The sequence below is a fragment of the Colossoma macropomum genome, unplaced genomic scaffold (genome assembly GCF_904425465.1).
Source record: "Colossoma macropomum unplaced genomic scaffold, Colossoma_macropomum, whole genome shotgun sequence".
Lineage (NCBI taxonomy): Eukaryota > Metazoa > Chordata > Actinopteri > Characiformes > Serrasalmidae > Colossoma > Colossoma macropomum.
In genome coordinates, this window is record NW_023494799.1 from 13,288,119 (window position 1) to 13,309,472 (window position 21,354).

The following is a 21,354-nucleotide window of genomic DNA, read 5'->3' on the forward strand; positions in this document are numbered from 1 at the left end:
ACAGACAGACACATTCACACCTAGGGGCAATTTAGCATGTCCAATTATCTTAACTGCATGTTTTTGGTCTGTGGGAGGAAACCAACACAGACACGGGGAGAACATGCAAACTCCACACAGAAACAACCCTGGTCGCCCACCTGGGAATCGAACCCAGGCCATTCTCACTGTGAGGCAACAGCACTACCCACTGCGCCACCGTGCTGCCTTAATGTTACAAATAAAATAAAAAATTATATTTAACATTGCTTATTTAAATGTATTAATTAGCTCAACTAATCAATATTGGTTAAGCATTTAAAGGTAACTGTTTTCAATATTGACTTACGTATGTTTATCTGGACCTAAACAAGAACTTTGATGTAACTGGCCCTTAAGGTTTAGTTGAATACTTCATTCTAGAATACCTGCATTCAGGTTCACAAACATTAATTTTTAACCGTATTCTGATGAAAATTACAAAAGGATTTCCGAGTATATCTACATTTATGCTAGATTCTGTACAACAAAATGACCTGAAAAATGTTGTATAATAACAGTGCATAGTGTTTTCTTGATTAAACAAAACAAAACAATGAGATTTCAGTAGTCTGTTGTATAAAATCTTTTCTTTGAAGCAAGTCTTCAAAATGCATAAACATTTAAATTCTAACAATTCCAACAATTCATCTGAAGGCTAGTTTTTAGGTTTAAAAAATCTGCATATTTTTGCATTTTTTAAGATAATGTCTCATTACTATATGTAAATCAATTTTTTTCCAATACAAAACATATTTGTAAGAATATCACTAATTGTCTTAAAAGAATCCTTCTAAAACTTTGTCTAACCTAATGCGTATCACCTTCATAATCCATTCTTGATGTTATGCAGCTTTCTCTAATACTGTAAAACCCTCAACAGCCCCTGAACACATTTAAACTGGACAAACTGGACAGCTCCTGGACACATTGCAAATTTCATAATTTCTTAATTTTTATAGATTCCTACACATTATTCAAAACCTGGGAAGTTTAGTAGAGCATCACATTACAATCATTTAATATATTTATATCTACAACAAAACCACTATTATACAATCAAAAATGATTCTAAACTTTTGAATTATAAATATTTTTGAACAGCAGTGTGCTTACATCGTCGCTGTAGAGCCCAATCCAGTGCGGGGCTCCCAGTCTGTTGACCAGCACAGTGAGGTAGGCCTGATGGAATGGATCTGTGATGCTGACCAGCTCTGCCTTTTTCTCCAAGCAGCGATTCTGGGCTTCATCCCAGCTCATGTTGCCGTGGACAACATGGTAGCTCCGGTTTCTGTACTGAGAGATGTCTAGAGAAGCAGAGTCGTGAAATGAGCTGGATGGGCGTTTGGTCATATCTGAAAGGAAAAGAGGGACAGAGAGAGAGAGAGAGAGAGGGGGAGATATATAGAGAGAATTTAGATACTGTTTAAACTGATGAACATACAGGGTCTTTTTTTACTTCATTTATATAATTTAGTCAAACCTGCCATTAAGTACAAGTTATTCAGTTTTCAGCAACATGGAAAAAAATCATTTAACAGAGTTACACAACTAAATATATCAAATACAATATAATTTTTTTTATATTTAGGGTGTCCACCTTTCACCTTACACTCTCTTTGGAAGACTTGCTTTCAGTTATGCAGAGAAATCTGCAAAGTTCAGTCTCAGAAGTTGGTTGCATTTTCTGCTTCTCACAATCCAAGTAATCTCAAACACATTCTATGATGTTGAGGTCTGGACTTTGGGGTCGTAAGTCCATTGATCTGAAAACACCAGCAGCTCCTGTGTTTGATTTGCAAATGCTTTTCTTTTTTGTCCATTTCATTTTCTCAGTGGCAGCTTCCTGACATCTACACATTCTTTCAGGCCCATAGTGTTGAGTTGGATGGTTGGACAGACGCACCTGTGGATTTTTTAGATCTGAAGCAAGAGTGGAGCTTGGTGTTCTTCTATCTCTCAAACATGAAACCTTTAAGTGCTGTTTATCTGATGGTGATAGTTTTGGTGGTCTGCTGGGTTGGAGTAAATAGGAGTCCTATTTACTCTATAACCTTTAATACTTTTTTGAACTTATTTTCATTTGACTTTCCTCCTGACTTTTCATCTAATCTCAGAAATCTCCTAAAAAATGTATAACTTGTACTTTTTTTTACTGGAAATTAAACAAGGATGGCCTATTGATATTTCATATTATTGAGGCACCTCTACTGTTTACTTTTATACTATATCCAATGATCATATCAACAATGATGGTATGACATGATATATGAATGACATGATATGAACCAAACAATAACAATAATCATTCAGGTACCTCCACTGCTTTCTGTTTCTGTTCACTGTAATCATACAAATGAAAAGCACAGGCAGACAGACAGGCAGTTGGACAGACAAACCACTAGAGAGTCACCTGATCGCACCTTGTGATTTTTGACAGACAAAGCCGTAGCCACTCTGGGTGCACTTCTCGTCGTACCATTTCCCCGTAAAGTGAAAGTTGTGATTGTTGGACAGAACAGTGCACAGTGGTTCTACACCTACACTCGCTGTGTTCATCCAATCATCCTGCTACACACACACACACACAAACACAGGTTATGGCTCAGCAAATCCTGGAAAATCTCTTATAAATAAACACAAAATGTTGTCTCCAGGAAAGCATCTCTCCACCTACACTGAGCGAGCTCTTCGGCTCTACAGGAGACCAGTTGGTGTAAGTGACTTGTTTGCCGCTCGTCCACTTCATGGTGTCTGCATCCCTCAAGCCAATCCAAACTCCCACAGACTGGCCATGGAGCAGCATGGTGATGTAAGCTTCAACAAAAGAAAAATCATCACTAAATGTGAGCAATAGGGCTATTGATATAGATTAGTTTGCTTGATGCAAAAATCATTTGCACTCCCTATTTATATCACCTGACTAAAAGAGGGAAAATATAGATAGCAGAGACTACAGTACAGGGTTACACATGACTCAGTTAGTCAAACATAAGGGAACATTTTACTTTAACATCATAAGATGTGTAAACTTGAGCTCATCTGGCACAACAACAGAGCTGTAAAAGAAGTAAAACTGTAGTCAAAACTCAAAAACAGCGTGATGTTTTCTGCTTTACAGCCAGTATACTGTTTTAGCTGAGCAAAATAAACAAACTGGCTAAATGGACGAGTGCATGGTTTTTGCTGAGCATGCTTTAGGACACTGCATGTCTGAAATAGCTGATGATCACACTGCTTCTGTGTGCTTGGTAAGCTTTGATTACATGATGTTACATGTAATCCACACAAAATAATACATTCATCTTTGCTTTATCATCAGAGGGAAAATAAGTTGCATAGCTATGCAAAGTTTTTTATAGAATCAAACTGCCTCCATAACAGTAATTGAGCTGCCTTGTGAGATTTGTTTATGCATTGTTCCTTTATTGTTTCTCCACATTTTACGCTAAATAAAATAGCATTTTTGAGGGCAGTGCAGAAGATATTTTGCTACGCCCTTGATAAAAGTCCTTTCTTTGGTGTTTTGGTGGCAAACATGATTAAGAAGATGACCCTTGTATTTTTAATTTGTTAAAAGAAACACTGTGCATAAAGCAACCTATAACTACTAGCTGCACCTTGTCTTTTCACGATTAATCAAAGCCATAATGAACCAATTAATCAATTATGGAAATCATTGTTAGTTGCAGCCTTAGAGAGACGATATCGCAAAAATACATCACCATACTTCAAGACATGTTCATAATACACAACATGCATTACCATGTTTAGTTTATGTGAAGTTGACATGAACAAAATGCACCACAGTACTGTAACTGTAAGGTGAACAACTAAGTACAATAATTTTGTAAATTCAATGAGAGAATAAACTAAAACTTAAAAAAGGAAGAAGTACACAAATATCAAAAATGAATTAATAAGTTAATGGTGTAATCTTCACCATGACCTTCAGTCAGCTACTTGTTACTATGCAGTCTACAAAATGACTCTACACTTGCTGTTATTTCTTACAGGATCCATATATTTGGTCTAAATCTATCTTTTTTGTAATACATGCAATTGATCAGTGTTCAAAATCTAAATGATACCCATTATACACTACTATTCACAAGTTCAAAAGCTTGGAATCACTGTTTTCAATAGTATAAAAGCAATCTGGTTGCAGAAAGATTTTAATATAGTAGTCCTATACAACTTCACAGATTATAAATAATTAGCAGAAAACTAGGGAACTGTATATATTTTTTATTTTTAGTTTTATTTTGGATGATTACAATGACTGTGAAAGTTATATAACATTGAGAATTAAGATATAATAAGACATAATAACATTTACATTCAAAATTCATCATATTTCAAAAGTGATCAAATCTTAGATAGCTTGGCAAAAAAATCCTTTTGGTGAAATAGTGTCTAATACTTAAATCCACATAGTAGAAGTTATATTTTATTGACAATAACACAAATTGTTAATATGGCAAGTGATTACATACTTTTGAACAGTAGGTTATAGTCAAAAAAGTGTTTTGTGATGTATTTATCACAATAACAACACATCATCATATTGCCCAGCTCTACTCCTCATAGTGACAAGTGTGTCTGTGCTGAGTCTTTGCCTCACCTTGCTCAATCTCATTCTCGATGGCAACAAGTGTTCCATGGAAGTTAGAGCAGATGGACTGAGCATCCGTCCAGCTCTTCCCCTCCTCCGGCCGGGCCGGGAGGTGCAGCAACAGACACTAGCCAAACAAATTAAAGAATCTGTTACTTTTAAGGATGGGCATGAAACACAGACTACTGGATTAATCAAACGGACACAGAAGTTAAGTACTGTGGAGCTGATGTTGATAAATTGGTTATGTTAAAGTTATTTTTTCAAAATATATTACTATAATAACTATTTAGGTATTAGTTTCATATAGTTGCCAAAAAGTCATAGTTACTGAATAAAAAGTCTAAAAAGAATAATAACCCACTTAATAGAGAGATCGAAATTTTATTCTATGGAAAAAATCACTGTCTGGTTTAAAATTGCAGTGAAATTTCATTGTTGTGGACGGTCATGGCACCACAGCATCAAGTTCAGTGTTTTCAACTAGCACCTAGTGGTTACTTATGTACTAATTACTGTGACAAAAAATGAACTGCTGTATGAATTGCTCTTATTTATGTCATATAAATGATGACATTTTAAATTTGTCCAGATTGATGAAAAGAGTAGTAGATCAATCCATAACAGCTGAGAACAGTCAGCATATTGTTGCTGTTGCCCAAAAACTTTGTATCTCCAGTTTTGTCATTTTTTCATTTTTTATTTTGGCATAGTTTAAAATTTTCCCAACCTTTGTACTGTGTCAAAATGGCATGATGAGCAGACCAAGAGAAATGGTCCAAAATTGCTTTAAAAACTAATTTTGCTTTTTCTTCTCCTATAAAGCTACAATTTCGGAGATGGAAGGTTTTGTTCTGACAGCAACAATATACAGTAGTTGTTGCCTCAAAAGAAAATGTAATTACTGCACATATTTTCAGTTTGTAAGAAAACAATCCACTTGGTTGAGTGTAAAATCATTTTTATGTATCTTCATGATATGTATGTACATTTAATGGGCTTTGTTGGTTGCCCCAAAATGATGTTGGAATATTTGAACATTACTTACTTGCTGGTTACTGTTCGATTACTGATAAACACTATTAAAAATGCCTAGTCAAATCACTAATTGCTGTCAACTGCTGAGTGACTTGCATAGTGGTGATGCTTTCTTTTTTGTATTTTATCCATTTTTCTCCCCAATTTAATTATGGTAAATTCCACCCACTAGCTAGGTCTCCCCGTCACACAATGCCAGCAAGCTGGCAGAGTGAGGGCTAGCACATGCTTCCTCGGAAACACTTGAAGCCAGCCAGAGCATCTTTTTGTTGCTGGTGCTAATGCAACATTACTGGACAGCAAAAGGCACTTGGAGGTGAACGTGTTGCACTGAGGGATGTGGCAGAGACATCCAACTCAGCCAGAGACAGTGAGGCCAGTTATGCTCTCCTGGACTCCCAGTCATGGATGGCTGTGGCATCATTGTGGATCGAACTCACAATCTCCTAATGACAGAGCCAAGGCTTAGACAAATTGCAATGCTTTTAAGAGAACTGGACTGTGACCACAGATGATGATTCAGAGTTCAGAAATACAAAATCACATGTAAAATTCCAAGTGTAAGAACGGTGTGGGTGAACATGCATCCCACCTTGTGACCGAAGTAGAACCAGTTTTCTGGGCAAGCACCGATAAAATAAGGCTCCCGTGGAATCTCCATCACCGAAATAGTTCTGCGTTTACACACATAGCCGTGAAGATCTGTACAGAAGCCTGTTGACCACTCCCCTACAGTGACAGCACAGCGTGTTGTTAGCGACACTGTGTGTGAGTATAAAGCGTTGTGCTAAAATGTATAATTGAATTGTTAGCCTGTAAATTGTCTCTGTGTTCCTGTGATGAAACGGAACAAACACACATTTTCTAAGCTGCTTATCCTTCTGAGTTACGGGGGGTGGGGGGGGGGCTGGGTCACTGGGCGGAAAGCAGGAAACAGGAAGCAGGGCAGACACAAAGACACATACATTCACACACACACTCACACCTAAGGGCAATTTAGCATGTCCGGTTGGCCTGACTGCATGTCTTTGGACTGCGGGAGGAAATCAGAGCAGAAACTGAACAAGTATTTGTAAAAATTAATTATGATTAATTATGTTTTGTCACAAGTGGAAGAAAAATAAACTACAAGAAATAATGTAGGATATGCACTTTAAACAACTGCAAGGTTTGAGTGCTGACGAAAGATGACATCACAGCAAGGGGATAAAATCCATGGAATAGTTTCTCCTTTCAGCTTCTACACACTTTTCTGTTTACTGTACTAAACCATGGCAAACCAGCAAAGAAAACATGCTCACTTATTAAAAACACTTTGAAAAACTGGTGCGTATGTGAGAGGGAGTTTGAGAACAAGTTGTTCTTGCTCACCAGTCAGAGAGGACATAGAGATGCAGTTTTTTCCAGTTCCTTTGATGGGTCTTCCATTTTTCCAGTTCTCATAGTCTAGAGCAGTTCCATCAGTCCAACTATAGAGACACTCACACACCAAGAGCAAAGGCCCGTGTTGAGCAAAGGTGCTATTACTCACTCAGGCAACTTGTAATAAACTCTGTTCATAGTGTGAAGCATGAATTTCGTTATCCATTAAGCCCAGTAAAGACACAACTGCACCTGAAGCCTTCATGCCCACTTCCAGCTGAGAGACCAATCCACCACTCCGCAGAGCTAAGAGGAGACTGTAAAAGAGGGGAAAAAAGAGTTTCTCACTATATTGCTCTTTCACAGCTTCAAGCAGCTCCTTCTTAGAGAAACCGTTGAGGCTTCACACCTCCCACTTATGGCAGTGTGTATGTTTGTAAAACCAGGAGTGCTTCAGCTCTATCCAGATGCAGTGTGGGAGAAGTCAGTGAGGGCATCTGAATGCACAATTGTGTTAGTATTAGACAATTTCTAGTGAGGCAAATTAATAATGTCTTGAGGGTTGGTCAGCCACTAGAGGGCGAGCAAGACAAAACTCTTATGGAGCTTTTGTGCAAAACAGTAAACAGTTAATCCTTTTTCTAAAGAATGTTTTTTCAACAAATGCATAAACAGAATAAATACTTTAGCACTGCTGTCATATTTTTGAACTCCAGTAATAGGACTTTCTAACAGTGTCTTTTGTACATTCATGATATCAGTGAGCATAAACCACCTACTCAGTCAATGAGATGATCAGCTCGCCAACCAATCATCACTCAGTAGCAGTAATGATACTGCCAAAAACCTGTCTGCTTTTGAAAAATATGGATAAATACTGGTATAATACATTATTCTACTTTCCAAAATTAAAGGAAGTCCCCACATAAATGATACGTTTATTTTAGCATTTAGCCTTTAGCTTCACTCTCATTCATTGAGGATTTTTGCAGTCACATTTTTGGTATAATGGGAGGAATAAGAAGTGGCCAGGCCCCCCCACTTAAATTGGCTCTGCTGTTACCACTTCAAAGTGCACTTGGACGGACTTCAAAAATTAATTTCCTATTCAGTATTTCATCACTGTCATAAGAAACATACTAAAGAAATGGTAACATTGTAGAAGAAGAAAATGTTCTTAACAATTGTTAATTAGTGGTGTAACAAATTAGTTTGGGGTTAACGTGACATCCTAGATTAGGATACTATAAAGCAAGCATCCAGGAGAGGGTGCTCTCACTGATTTTACCCCTCGATAAAGATGCAAAATGAAACACCACACGAGTTTCTTTTCAACATAATTCTATAAAATAACCTCAAAACTTCACTTTGCACAAAAAATGTTTCTTTAAAGACCAAGAGAGGTACATGGAGGGTGATGTGCTGCAAAGTAGTACCAAAGAAAACTTATTTTTCCAGATTTACCACTATTTTACCATCATCATCATTACATATAAAAACTCAGAAGACACAAGCAGGTTCACTAGTGGTTTTGGATAGTAAATAAAATGGCTCTATTTGTGCTGCAGACATCATGACCCCTCGTTCCTATCACCACCACTGTAAAGAAATCTGAGTCTCTAGGTTTCTCTACAATGAACCACCTCACATCAAATCACTTGAATGACTTGTTTACATCTCAACCATTAAACTATGCAGAAATGTAAGAAAAAAATCAGTGGAATTCTCCTGTAAAGCCTGCTGTAACTAATTCACACCTGACATAGACTAACTTACGTAACTAACTTACTAGTGTTTGAAGCTGCTCCCCCTGTACAAACCAGCATCTGGCACACGTCGCTATATCACACCACAATATCAACCCCAGAATCAGCACTGGACTTGGAATCTGAATCCAGGTGGCATGTGAGTTTGCGGGCTGCTCGGCCAGTTTCTGCCAGTCTGAAAGAATCAGTCAAAACTCTGCTGTGCCATTCTAATGTGTGAAATAGTGTTAAGTGCTCTAATAGATTAAATATGGAAACTTTAATATACTTTCTTTGTACTATTGTTTTTATATCATTTATCACTGCACTGGAGAAGAAGCCTGACATTGTTTTGTTATACTGTACAACCCTGTATTGGTATAATGACAATAAAGTTGCATTTAATTGAATTGAACTAAATTAACATAAAGCACATTTTCAGTATCAAAAAATTTACCAAAAATGTAAAGACCATCGTAAAAATGTATCAAAAACTGTAACAACCACCATGCTGAATCAAATGATGAATTTTGTGTATAGTTACACCCCCTACCTTTAATGTAATTAATTCCAAAAAAAATCAGTTTTGTCCATTCACATTTACAACGTTTACACAATGCAAACAGCAGCTGGCATTTACAGACCATTACTTTTCTAACTGTCACTTGTGAGGGCTATTAAGAGGGTTCTACATGACAGTGACCTTTTTTCTCAACTGCAACAAATACATTCTACTCTGGCATTCTTTTTCTGTGTGTTTGTGTTTGTGTATATTTAGATTTCCATGTTTACTCACTTTTGCCATGCGTTCTATGACAAAGTCCAGCTCTTTTTTGGAGTGTAAGGATAGCAGGTCTGCTCCCATCATCTTACATGCCAACAACACAGAGTCCCAGGGGAACGGCTGGCTGGCGAAAAAGTACTCTGCTCCCTGATAGAACACCCACGGCTCGTTCTCTACACACATGAACAGTTTTATATAGTTTACCTATAAAAGCAGTATCAACATCAACATGAGAGGAGCTAATATAAGCAACAGGGTCACTTACGATCGTTGTACCAATAAGGTTTTGTTAACTCCACACCTAAGAAAAAACAAAGGTAATGAGTCAGGCAACTTGCATGTGTGGTAATATAAAAACATATACAAAATTGTCAATGAACATGTTTTGGAGAGGCTTACAGGCAGTGCTTTATTTGTAAATTCTGAGGTTCTGGAAGACTGAATTGTGGCAGATCCAGAAGGCTGATCGAGGGGATTCACAGAAGACTAAAGCTGCAATCACTTATCAATGTATTGCTAATTGTCAGTAACAATCATGAAGACAATGGACAAATTTCTCATTTATTATCAAAAACTCCAGTCTTGGCACTTTACACACACAGCAGGGAGTTACCTTGTAGGCTATACTGGGGAAATGCCATCTGAAGTGTGGCAGTACTTTTCTTTCCCATGCTTCGTTCATGACAACTGTGAGCTCAGAATTTTCCAACTTGGAATCTTCTCCTTCTCACCTAAAAGCGTTCATGCAATTTCAGCTGTCTGAGGTTGGAAAAAAGTGGATGCTCGCAGTGAACCTGCACTTTTTTGGTCGCCGTGTGCAAATAAAAAGCTCTTAAAATGTTTACAGTTGAACTCAAGAGCTGTTTAGTTAGTTCTTCATTTGTTTTCAACATAGATGTAGGTTATGATAATTCACATTTAATATAGTGTCAAATCTCATATATCAACCCAGCCCTACAAAACATTTGGTGTTTTGTCTGGGTCTAGTGTTTTGCTCAGCATCACTCAGGTCTTTTTAGGGATGATCAAACTGAACTAGTGGATGTAATACATTCAACAGTGGCATCAGTGTTGATTTTATTATTGTTTTTATCACAATCAATGAGGTAGAAAGGCAGTGCTCAGTGCACAGTGCTCATTTTGAGTTAACCACCAAAGTATAGAGAGTGTGGTCTAACTATGTATTCTGTGACTTGATGGACATGTGATGAACTGAACATCTCATTCAGCTGTATGCAAAAGTTTGAACACCTCTGGTAAAATAATGTTTTGTTGATTTTCTAAGAGAAAATAAGTTACCCTCCAGGGTCCACAAACTCGCAAAAATGCGTATCTGTTCTCAGTGTAACTCAGTGTTCTGTGTGTAACTGGTGGATTTGTGTGTCCGTCTACATTTTGTGGTAACTGACCAATGGACACTCAGGAAGTCAGAACTGACCCATCATGTTGGAAACCATCATTCTTCATTCAGGTGACATTGGAGAGACATGCAAAGGTGTGCAAAGAGTTTACAGCTGCTGAAGTTGCTGCAGCAGTTTTGAAAAGTAGCAACGAAGATAATGATATGAAAAAAATGCAAAATAAGTGCCTTTAAAGGTGAATTTAAATATGCAAAAATCAGGAAAATGCCCAGAGGATTAACACATATGGCATTCTTTTTACACAGTACACAACTTCTAATTATTTGCTGACATACTGGAAAAAAATAAAACATAAAATGTGCCATAACTTTTGCACTGGGCACATTTTATTATTTTAATTTATTTTCCAATGCATTAAATTCAGTATATAACTGGTAATTGAGCGTTAAAATGTGCAGAATTGTGTTTTCTATGTATTTGCACTTATTTTCACTTAGAAAATCAACAAAACATTATCATGACATAGTTTGACTGGGGTACCAAAACTTGTGTATATGACTTGTGTATATTATGTAGCTAATTTTTTCCCAAATTTGCCATATTGTACAGAAAATATGATTATGAGTTACATTAATTTTATTAAACAGCCTGCTCATGTGTTTAATACATGAATGAAGTGCTTGACTTAAAGGAGGTGTTTTGCAGAGGCTCAGACAGGAAATATTTACTGTGTGTTTATGTTACAAAGAACTACCTCGGGGCACTTTGCAGATCCACTCGTATTTGGCGTTGCAGGGTCGAGGTGTGAGTGTGTTGATCAGATCACTGTACGCTGCACATTCATGACCACTCGCTTCCTCATTCTTATCCTCTATGAACGATGCCACCACCTACAGGACAACCAGCAGAATGAGAAAACAGCCTTTATCAGCACCTGCAAAATCAACTGAATTACTTAACCTTAAACTACTCCAGTCTAATTCTTTAATAGTTATTCCTCAAAGCTCCTGTCACATTTACAGTGGGGTCCTAAAGTCTGAGACCACTAGTAAAAAATGCTTCTATTTTGCATTAGATCCCATTTAATACAAATTTTTCATTACAAACCATATTATTAGCACAACAATCTGTTTGAAAAGTAGAAACTACAAGACAACAAGAATGTAAGAAATCTTAGTATTTAGTATGTCCACCTTTTGCTTTAATGACAGCGTGCATTTAAGCTGGCACGGACCCTGACCAGTAATAGTGACAAAAGTCTCTGATCACTAGATCAAATCCACCTAAGAGCCATCTCAACACAAGCTTCAACAGCCGGAATAAGACTAGGCCTGAACCTGGTCAATGACACAAATTTTGCGTAAATGATCTAGAAATGGAAAATCTTTTTTATTTTACTTCTCAGAATTTTCTTTGTTTTTAAATTTGTTTCAACATTTTAAAACTTCCTGTTGTTTATTTTCAGGTTTAAATGAAAACATTTTCAGATTTTCAACAATGGTCTCAGACTTTTGGACACCACTGTAATTTGTAAAGAACATGATCTAGCAAAAAAAATTCAAGCATAAAAATATACTGTAAACTGTACTGTAAATAAATAAAACTGTAAGCAAATGTTTAAACACCCTTAGTCAAATGACACGTTTTGCTGATTTTCTGAGTGAAAATACTTTAACACATCCTCTACAGAGAACACACTTAAATATGGTATTTTTCTGCAAAATTGTACTGCACGTTTGTTTTTTTACTTTTGCACAGGTTAAATTTTATGTTTTATGTTTTTGGCTAATATGTTAAATTCCATAAAGGATCTGTTAACTTATTTTTAAACCATGTCAATTGACCAGTGACAGCCAAATTTAACATATGACTATACTTCACACTTCAGGAAACTTTCACTGTTACTCTGATAAAACCAAATCAATCATAAGCTCTCAATGATGTGAATTCAGAACCTCTCACAGTGGATCCAACAACAAACACAGCTTCATGCTTCTTTTATACAGTGATAGGAAACACAGTATCACACACATTCATTCTTTTACCCATCTCTCATTCCCCCTCTCTTTTTCTCTGTTTTTACCGGTGTGCCATCTGACCACTCCCAGGCTCCAGCGGACTGTGGGTCTCTCTTGGTAAAGCCAACCCAAAACCAACGGCCCTCTGTACTGGAGGAGAAGAATAGAGCAAGAAAAAAGATAGAGAGAGTGAAAGCACGAAGCAATCTCCTAGCCAAAGAAATTCACAGGTTTCATTTTTGGCACTCCTGAGGCTGTTTTGTATCATTTCACTGTACAGCCCTTTGCATCTTCAGGGCTAACTGAACAGTACAAATCAAAAGGAGATGGAAATCAAAAAGCCTGGTGTTGGTGTGTGAGCCAACCTGTCGAACATCTTAGAGAGGAGCTGTTTGACGAACGCCTGGTCCTCGTAGTGATGGAAGCTGGCCAGGTCCGCGCCAAGAGCTCGGCAGAAAAATTCTGCCTCTGACCACGAGCGACCCATCAGGATCTTCACATCGTGAAACACCTGATTAGACCAAAAAACAACAAACAACAAACTATTACCATTCCGCAGCTAAAAACAGATAAGCAAAGAAAATAACAGCAAAGTAAACCTCAATAGTGTGTGTAGACCTGCAAACACCTAACTAGCCTGTAAAGCCTATTATATCATATTGAGTAGATCGTACTGTCACATTCAGTGTTGGCCTGTTTTCATGCACAGTCGAAAGGGTACTGTACAGGGAGATTTTGTCCCCCAAAGTACAAACAAGGTAAACAATTGTGTACCATAAATGAGTGTACCAATTGTGTACCTGCATTCACTCTCCCAGTGGAAAGGTGCATATCTGTACCCTTTCTTATCCTAACAGAGTCAAGACAGAGTCTATGGAGCTGATACAACTTCTTAACTTCAAGCGAATAAAGTACAATAAAGTTTCCTGAATAAAGGTGGATCCCAAATGTGGTCAATCGACCAAGATTATGTGTGATATTAACTTGAAAATTGCTTATGGAAGAAGTAAATATGCAAGGTAAATCTCAATATACAACACATCGAACCTTGAAGCGAATGGGCTGCAACAGCAGAAGACCACATCAGGTTCCATTTCTGCAGCCAAGAACAGAAAGCTGACGCTGCAGTGAGCACTGGACTTACCAAGTCTAGAGAGTTGAAGACTGGATAAATGTATCTTTGTCTGATAAATCTAAATTTCTGCTGAGGCACACAGATTGTAGGGTCAGAATTTGCCACCAACAGCATGAATCCATGGACCCAACCTGAAAGTGTCAACAGTCCAGGCTGGTGGAGCTGGTTTAATTGTGTGGGAAATGTTTTCTTGGCACACTTTAGGCTCATTAATACCAATCAATCATCGCTTGACTGCCACAGCCTGTTTTGCGTATTGTTGCTGACCGTTTGCATCCCTTCATGGTCACAATTTACCCATCTTCTAATCGCTACTTCCAACACGATAATGCACCACGTCACAAAGTAAAAGACATCTAAAACTAGTTTCATGAACATGACAAAGGATTCAGTGTTCCTCAGTGGCCTTCCCAGTCACTGGATCTGAATCCAACAGAACATCATTGGGATGTGGAAGAGCGGAAGATTCACAGCATGAAGATTCACAGCATTTCCAAAATCTTGTGTAATCAGTTCCACAGAGAATTGAGGCTATTTTGAAAGCAAAGAGAGGGCCTACCCAGTATTACTATCGTCTTCCTAATAAAGTGCTCAGCGAGTGTAGTGTTAAGAAGCAGGACTTGGTAAATGCTAATGTTAGTTAGTTACCGTAGAGCCTTTAACTTACTTAACTTAACTTTGACTTCTATTGTCGGTTAGCACTGCAACACTTACCGTTTAACTGGACAGGTGATTTAAGCCTTTGGACAAGTGTGCATTTAGGCCAACTTGTCCATAACACAAATCCTTAAAAAGCTTGATGTCAAGCCCTGCAATACATGCTTGGAATCTAAAGTCTGCTTCTTTAGTGTTGCACTGGCTAATATATCTACAAAGTAACTGAAGCTTATTAGCAAAAGACTTGTTTATTTGGTAACAAAATTATGTCGCACAGCTACAGCAAGAGTAAGCCATCTTAAACCCTGGTCTCCACTTTAGTTGTTTACAGATAACATTATAACACTACATAAGTCTATTTGAGATTACTACTCTATGTGGTTTGAAACAAATGTGTGATGATTTAGTTATGCAGTTTGTACCATACCACTTTGGCCTCATAAATTCAGTGCAAAACTAAAGAAGCAAAGCACAAACACCAACCATATCTTGGCTGAATGCATTTGGGGTAATCAGAAAGTTGTGTATTTTCACTGAACTGTTCTTTTCACAGAAGCCAAAGGAACTTACCTTGTAGCAGTGAAGCAGACCAGGGTGACTCTCCCACCCTTCCTTACAGGGTGCGAATACATCTACATGGGACACGGGCATGAGAGAGTCGTGGTAACTGCTTACACTCTGCTTGCACACCGCCAAAGCCTTATGGGAATCACAGTTCTTTACTTCCCAGTGGCCCAGAGACTGTCCACCCGACATCGCCACACAGCCTCCTCTGCTCGCTGCAGAGAACAAAAAGAATTCATTTTTTCCTTATGAGATTAAAGCACCATGCATTCGTTTATAAGCCTCCTAGGTGCAGATAAATGTGATTCTGTTATAATGGTACTACTTTTATATATATATATATATATACATATCACAGTTCATATAAATGTGTATATACGTGTGTGTGTGTGTGTGTGTGTGTGTATATATATATATATATATATATATATACCTTTATTTCATCATGCCACACCATTAATTCCATTTAATCTTATAAGTAAAGTCAGCATATGTCAACTCACATAAACACAATAATTGCCATCATATTTTCAGAGTTTGCATCAAATTATCGTCCTGGTTAATTTTTTTTTCAGCATGTTATCTTACTGTCTGGAAAAATACACATCATATTTACTGATCCTATGTAGCAGTAGAGTATAACAATAGCAGCAACTCCAGACCTGTAAAGTTAATGTGGCTGCAGTTTTCAGTACTGACCGGGCTGGTGCTGGTTCCAGTTGGTGTAGGTGAGTGGTACTGTAGAGCCGTTCTGAGTCAGCCAGCGGTACTCTCCGCTTTTGTTCTGGTCCTGCAGAGCGATCCAGTAAAACTGTGACGCTGACCTGTTCTGTGCATTGATCAGGCTGTTCAGAAATGCCTGTTCAAACCTGCAGTAAGGAAGTAGTGAACTGCAGTAAACTGCTTTACAGCATAACGGCTGGGTGCCTGTGTGTGTGTAGAGAAAGGTTACACTGCATTGTATTGTACCTGTCTCCAATGATGGCCAGAGGTCCCTTACAGTAATAGCCCCTTGCTGCATCTTTGAAGGTCTGTTCCTGGTCAGCAATCTTATAGCAGAAATGTCCTTTCCTCTTCCACCCCTGCAAGCAAAGAGACGATTACACTATATCAGTGGCGGCTGGTGTTTTCTGAGACAGGGGAAGCACAGGTGGTGATAATCTAATATCAAAAAAATTAAATACTAGTAAATTATTGTTTAAAGGTTTGGAAGCCATGTTAAAATGTTATTTTATGTTTAATAATAATTACTCATAAAATATAGATTTAAATATTATGAATTACACACCAAAATATATTAAAGGATATTTTACTCAATAGTAAAGTGTTTTTATGGAACAATAAGAAAGTTTGAAATGGTAAACAATTCTGCATTATTATATATTTCGAACTATTTAGAATTATTATCAATTTTTTTGCCTTGACGTTTGACCACAGCTTTGACTACACAAGGCATTCTGGATATTAATTTGTTAAACTTAAATGTCAGACTATTTAATGTCAGTCAGGCACATTACAGTGCCTGTATTGGCAGTTTGTCACGAAGTCCTATTGCTGTGTTTTGATGAAATTTTAAGGGAAAGTCATGCTTCCTGTGTAGTCTTAAAGCAACCGTCACTGCTATACCTGCAGTGAGTCTGATAGACGTAACTTATAAAAACAAGATTAGTTAACCAGCTAGATTCCCCATAGTGTATATGCTTTGAAATGCTTCCTTTGTTAAAAAACAAATCTTCTTTTGTTGAATTTAGGGATGCACAGAATTGCTTCAAAGTCATGACTGAAAATCACCAAGTTTGTTATTTTGATTTTGGCTGATCTGCACCGCAATTTTATACCATAGGTAACATAAGCACTCATGCTGTATTTGAATTTCGGTGCTACACCTATACCAAAATGTTGAAGAATAATTGTGCTTGACTCATTTAAAATGCCAGTTTGGCCTGATAAAGAGAAAATAATGTTATTAATAGTGCAACATTTGCTAATACAAAGTACTGGAAATGTGCCAGTTTTATATGCTTATTTAGCACACTGTGTTAGCTTTGAGTTAAAAAAAAGCGAATAAAAATTTGCCAAAAAAACATTTATCAGCCAGTTTGACTATAAAGAAATCAGAATTGGAATTGGACACAAAAACTTAATGATCAATGCATCCTTAGTTGAACTATTTCTCATATGTAGCTCAATAAATGAGAGCAATTCTGTATAAAGTGCAGATTCTAAACTTTCAGTACCACGTTTATGTTTGTAAGTAGGGATGGAAATTGTAAAAGCGATATGAAAATTGTGGGCTGATACCAATATCTAATATTTTTCACACATATATCTGCTAATGCCAATGCATAAACATATATAATATTTATAAAATGTAGAAATTGCTACATTAGCATTACAAAGAAATATAACATTTCTTTCTATATGATTACATTTAAAAAAATATATTTTGGCACTGCTGCCCAGCATTGTCTACAGATTACGCTCTTAAGAGTAAAATAAATATGTCGCAGTTAAAACATCAGTCAAATCTGAACATCTAACAGTTGCTTAAAGCAAATATCTAAAAGAAAAAACATTCTTTACATTTTTGTCATGATTTTAATGTTTTTTCATTGCAACAAACACAAGGATGTCAGAAGTGGAGACTTGAATCTGTTTATATAAAATGTAATTCATTATGTAGCCAACTGTGCTTAGTTATGTAATTACACTTAAATAGTAACGCAAAACAACAGTAAAACTCTAGACTTCTCAGTATTAAATGCTCAAACTCACAAAAGGAAAGATAAAAATATTCTTATGTATTTGAATCTCTGGTACACATGCACAAACAAACGCTAAATTGGCCCATGAGAGGGTCCTGGAGGTCCCTGACTGGGTCCATCTGGTGTGAGTCGGCTGGTTGTTGAGGAGTGAGTGATGTGTGTATGTATGGCTGTGCTTTAGAGGGTTGCGGGGAAAAGCATAGGGTCATGGCAGACATCATCATACTGCCCAGCTTTGTTTTCACAACTGCTCTCCATTTGGCCCTAATTCCATTGACCCTTATCTTCCAGACTTTGCATACACACATAAACACACACACACACTGCTAACATACCGCCTGTAACCTGAGCCAGCCCGAAATGTTCTAGAGCCATCTGCCACCATTTACTTACTGCTTTCACCTCTTCTCAAGAAAGGCAATAAGCCATGTAGGGCAGAGTATTACACTAATTTTACTATGGTTGGGGAGTGTCATTAAATTAAGCAATAGAATCCTCGAGATCATGCTGAATAACATCACGGCTGTGATTCGGTCACAGATCATCACAGTTGTGATGTTACTCAGGTTAACACGTGACCTCGAGCATTCTATTGTTTGTATAGACATACAACAGTTCTGCAAAACAGAAAAAATGTAAAACGAAGCTGCAAACATTTAACAAATGTGTTTTAGTACTGGCAGTTCACTCTGCCAAGAAAGAAGTAGCCTTTTGCGTTACAGAGAGAGCCATAAAACTGTAGCAATATTAGGGTTAGCTCAGCTTTTTCAAAAATTGCCAGATTAACCTAAAACTCATTTTGTTAAAGCCGGTCTGTGAAGCATTTCACAGCTCATCCTGTTTGCTGAATTGTATTCTGTTAATTTCTGGGTAGTGTCAGTCTGTTTTGTTGTTCTGCCATCACAGTTGCTGACAAATCACTCGCTTAGTGACAGCAAAAGGTTCAGAACTTGACGGCACGGGAAGTGGTCAAAAGCACAACCAATGTTAAAAAAATGTTCTTCCGCACACTGCAAGCAATTACACATTTCGACCAAATTCCCAAACCTTACACAGTGTAGCTTTAATGACTTGGTGCATTAAATACAGAATTATTGACATGTCCGGTCATATGTGTGTTTATTAGTATTTCACAATGTCTTTGGACGTGGCTTAGCCAATCAGATTTTTAAACCATAACTGTCTGTTTTATACTGAGGTTTTCAAAGAGAGAGAGAGAGTGTCTGTGTGTAGAAAGGAAAATGCCAGCGGGCCAGGGCACGACCCTGCGCGTGAATGGAACAACTGACAGAATATTGCTTTTGTGTGTGTGTGTGTGTGTGTGTGTGCCTCTGTCTTCTTTCTTCTCTGGGCATGTTGCTGCCATGTCAGTTTCTCCTTCTCCAGCCGCGTGAGTCAAAAGGCCAATTTCCTGCTCAATAAAGGCTCAGGCAGACACACGTCAGTCTCTGAATCAGGCCGTTGTTCTCTGACCTCGCCCTGTTCACACACTGACCCAGACAGACCATATGTCTGTCTGTCTGACTGTACGTCTGTCTCACACAGCTCAACATTCAGAACTAAGACATTCAGAAACCACTATACAAATATAGGGACTGTGACTGATCTGACATTACAACTAACGTAACTTCTACACCTTTACCTTGACTGGTTTCAGTTTGAGACTTGATTATGTTGCAATATCAAATTGACAGAACAGGTTTAAAAGGTTTCAGGAATCTGACACTGACATTGCCACTGTTTTGTTTTTGTGCTTGGTGTGTTTCTAGGTGCCTTTTTTTACTCTATGCTTTCAAAACAAAAGTGACCTTTAAAGGAGTTTAATCAATATGGCTTCAAATGTTGAAAATGTTGTTTTAATATTCAAGATTTAACATGGGGTAAGAGTTAACTTGAGAAACATAGATAAATCAACACAATTCAATCCTAGATAAATACTCCAAAATTCCAAGCTGCTGCCCACTGTGTGGGCGTGTCAGAACACATAATGATCAACAGAGGCATCTCCCTGGCAGCATAAACACCCCAGCAGTACTAAGGGAGATAGCACACACAGCAGGCGTGGTTGGTAGGATATAGCCCTACATGTTTATTTTTGAAGGACGAAACCGTCCCCCCAAAGAATAAAGACCACTCCTCTCTGAAATGATAAGTAAATAATGCAAAATGGAGATCGAGTTGTCTAATGGTAATTTTAGAGATCTACATTTTTCAGCTAATGTTCCAGAACTCAGGCTTTCATCTTATGACAGGTAGTTCACGGACATATAGTGTACAATATTTTATTGCTCTGCACTAACATTATATCCATAACCTATGGCTAGCTAGTTAATTGGCTGGGTTGGGTTGGGTGGGGTGGGGGTGGGGGGGGGGTGGAGTAACATAATACTAAGCTAACATATCATTTTATTCCTACAGTGTATGGGCCGCTAGCTATTGCAAAAGAAGTTAAATAGGATTCTGCCACAGGCGGCTAACGCAAAGAGATAAGCTACAAACATTGGTGTAGTAAACCTACATAACAAGCGCCGGGAGTATTGGTTGAGACTTGCGGCAGTGAGAGAACTGTGATGGAGAGGAATATACAAATACGTATTGCTAACCCTGATTGGTACTGGTGCCAAACTTGATCCTGCCCAACTAGAACTGAACAGAAGAAAATGACAGAAAAAAAGAAATTTCAAAAATATCTTTTAAAAACATCAAAAAACCTATAGATAATAGGTAGACGAAAATCATGCAAATGAGTAGGCAGAGACTGTAAAGGAGATGACTGCTTACCCAAGTGTAGTTGATCAGCCAAGGCATGTTTGTTGTACAAAGTTTGATTCTTTAGCTTTGTACAGGAGCTGTGAGGCTAATGTAGCTAATAAGTAATGGAAGCTCTTACGTTGTTTGTGTGGTTTCTGAGACAGTATCGATAAAAATGGTCAAAGTCAGTTTTTTGTTACTTCAGCTTTCCTTTAGTTTTATTTATTGTATCATCTGACATTTTTATGCACAATTATTTGTTTATTTATTTTATTTTGCTAATTTTAATTAATATTTATATTTTTCTCTGAAATATAATCGTCATTATTTTATTCTGCATTTTTATCTTTTATTGTTACTTTATTATTTTTAGAATGATTTATTTGTAATTTTTTGTTTCTTTTCTTTGCTGGCTTTTGTTTGCCTTTTCCTCATAAAGCACTCTGAGCTGCATTTTAATTTTCCAAATGTGCTATATAAACAAAATTCATCATTATTTTTATTAAAACACATTGTATCGCTAAAAGGTAACAGCAGCCAC

At 37.4% G+C, this 21,354-nt stretch overlaps 1 protein-coding gene across 4 annotated transcripts in view; it reads right to left on the bottom strand.

The window, feature by feature from the left end:
* Nucleotides 1–21,354, bottom strand: part of pla2r1 (phospholipase A2 receptor 1) — a 44,213-nt gene that overhangs the window by 7,973 nt on the left and 14,886 nt on the right. For 2 of the 4 annotated variants that reach the window (XR_005008107.1, XM_036586113.1), the window contains exons 10-24: nucleotides 16,267–16,379; nucleotides 15,997–16,166; nucleotides 15,304–15,512; nucleotides 13,307–13,452; nucleotides 12,969–13,086; nucleotides 11,678–11,813; nucleotides 9,828–9,863; nucleotides 9,575–9,735; nucleotides 7,286–7,350; nucleotides 7,043–7,140; nucleotides 6,264–6,400; nucleotides 4,643–4,760; nucleotides 2,696–2,835; nucleotides 2,442–2,589; nucleotides 1,135–1,373 (exon numbers count right to left, since the gene is read on the bottom strand). Coding sequence is in view for 3 of the 4 variants with exons in the window: in XM_036586113.1 (XP_036442006.1) it covers nucleotides 1,135–1,373; nucleotides 2,442–2,589; nucleotides 2,696–2,835; nucleotides 4,643–4,760; nucleotides 6,264–6,400; nucleotides 7,043–7,140; nucleotides 7,286–7,350; nucleotides 9,575–9,735; nucleotides 9,828–9,863; nucleotides 11,678–11,813; nucleotides 12,969–13,086; nucleotides 13,307–13,452; nucleotides 15,304–15,512; nucleotides 15,997–16,166; nucleotides 16,267–16,379 (2,034 nt within the window). In the remaining variant the exon portion in view is untranslated. Of the gene's footprint in view, nucleotides 1–1,134; nucleotides 1,374–2,441; nucleotides 2,590–2,695; nucleotides 2,836–4,642; nucleotides 4,761–6,263; nucleotides 6,401–7,042; nucleotides 7,141–7,285; nucleotides 7,351–9,574; nucleotides 9,736–9,827; nucleotides 9,864–11,677; nucleotides 11,814–12,968; nucleotides 13,092–13,306; nucleotides 13,453–15,303; nucleotides 15,513–15,996; nucleotides 16,167–16,266; nucleotides 16,380–21,354 lie in introns of all 4 variants that reach the window. The other 2 variants (XM_036586115.1, XM_036586116.1) reach the window with 2 other exon arrangements.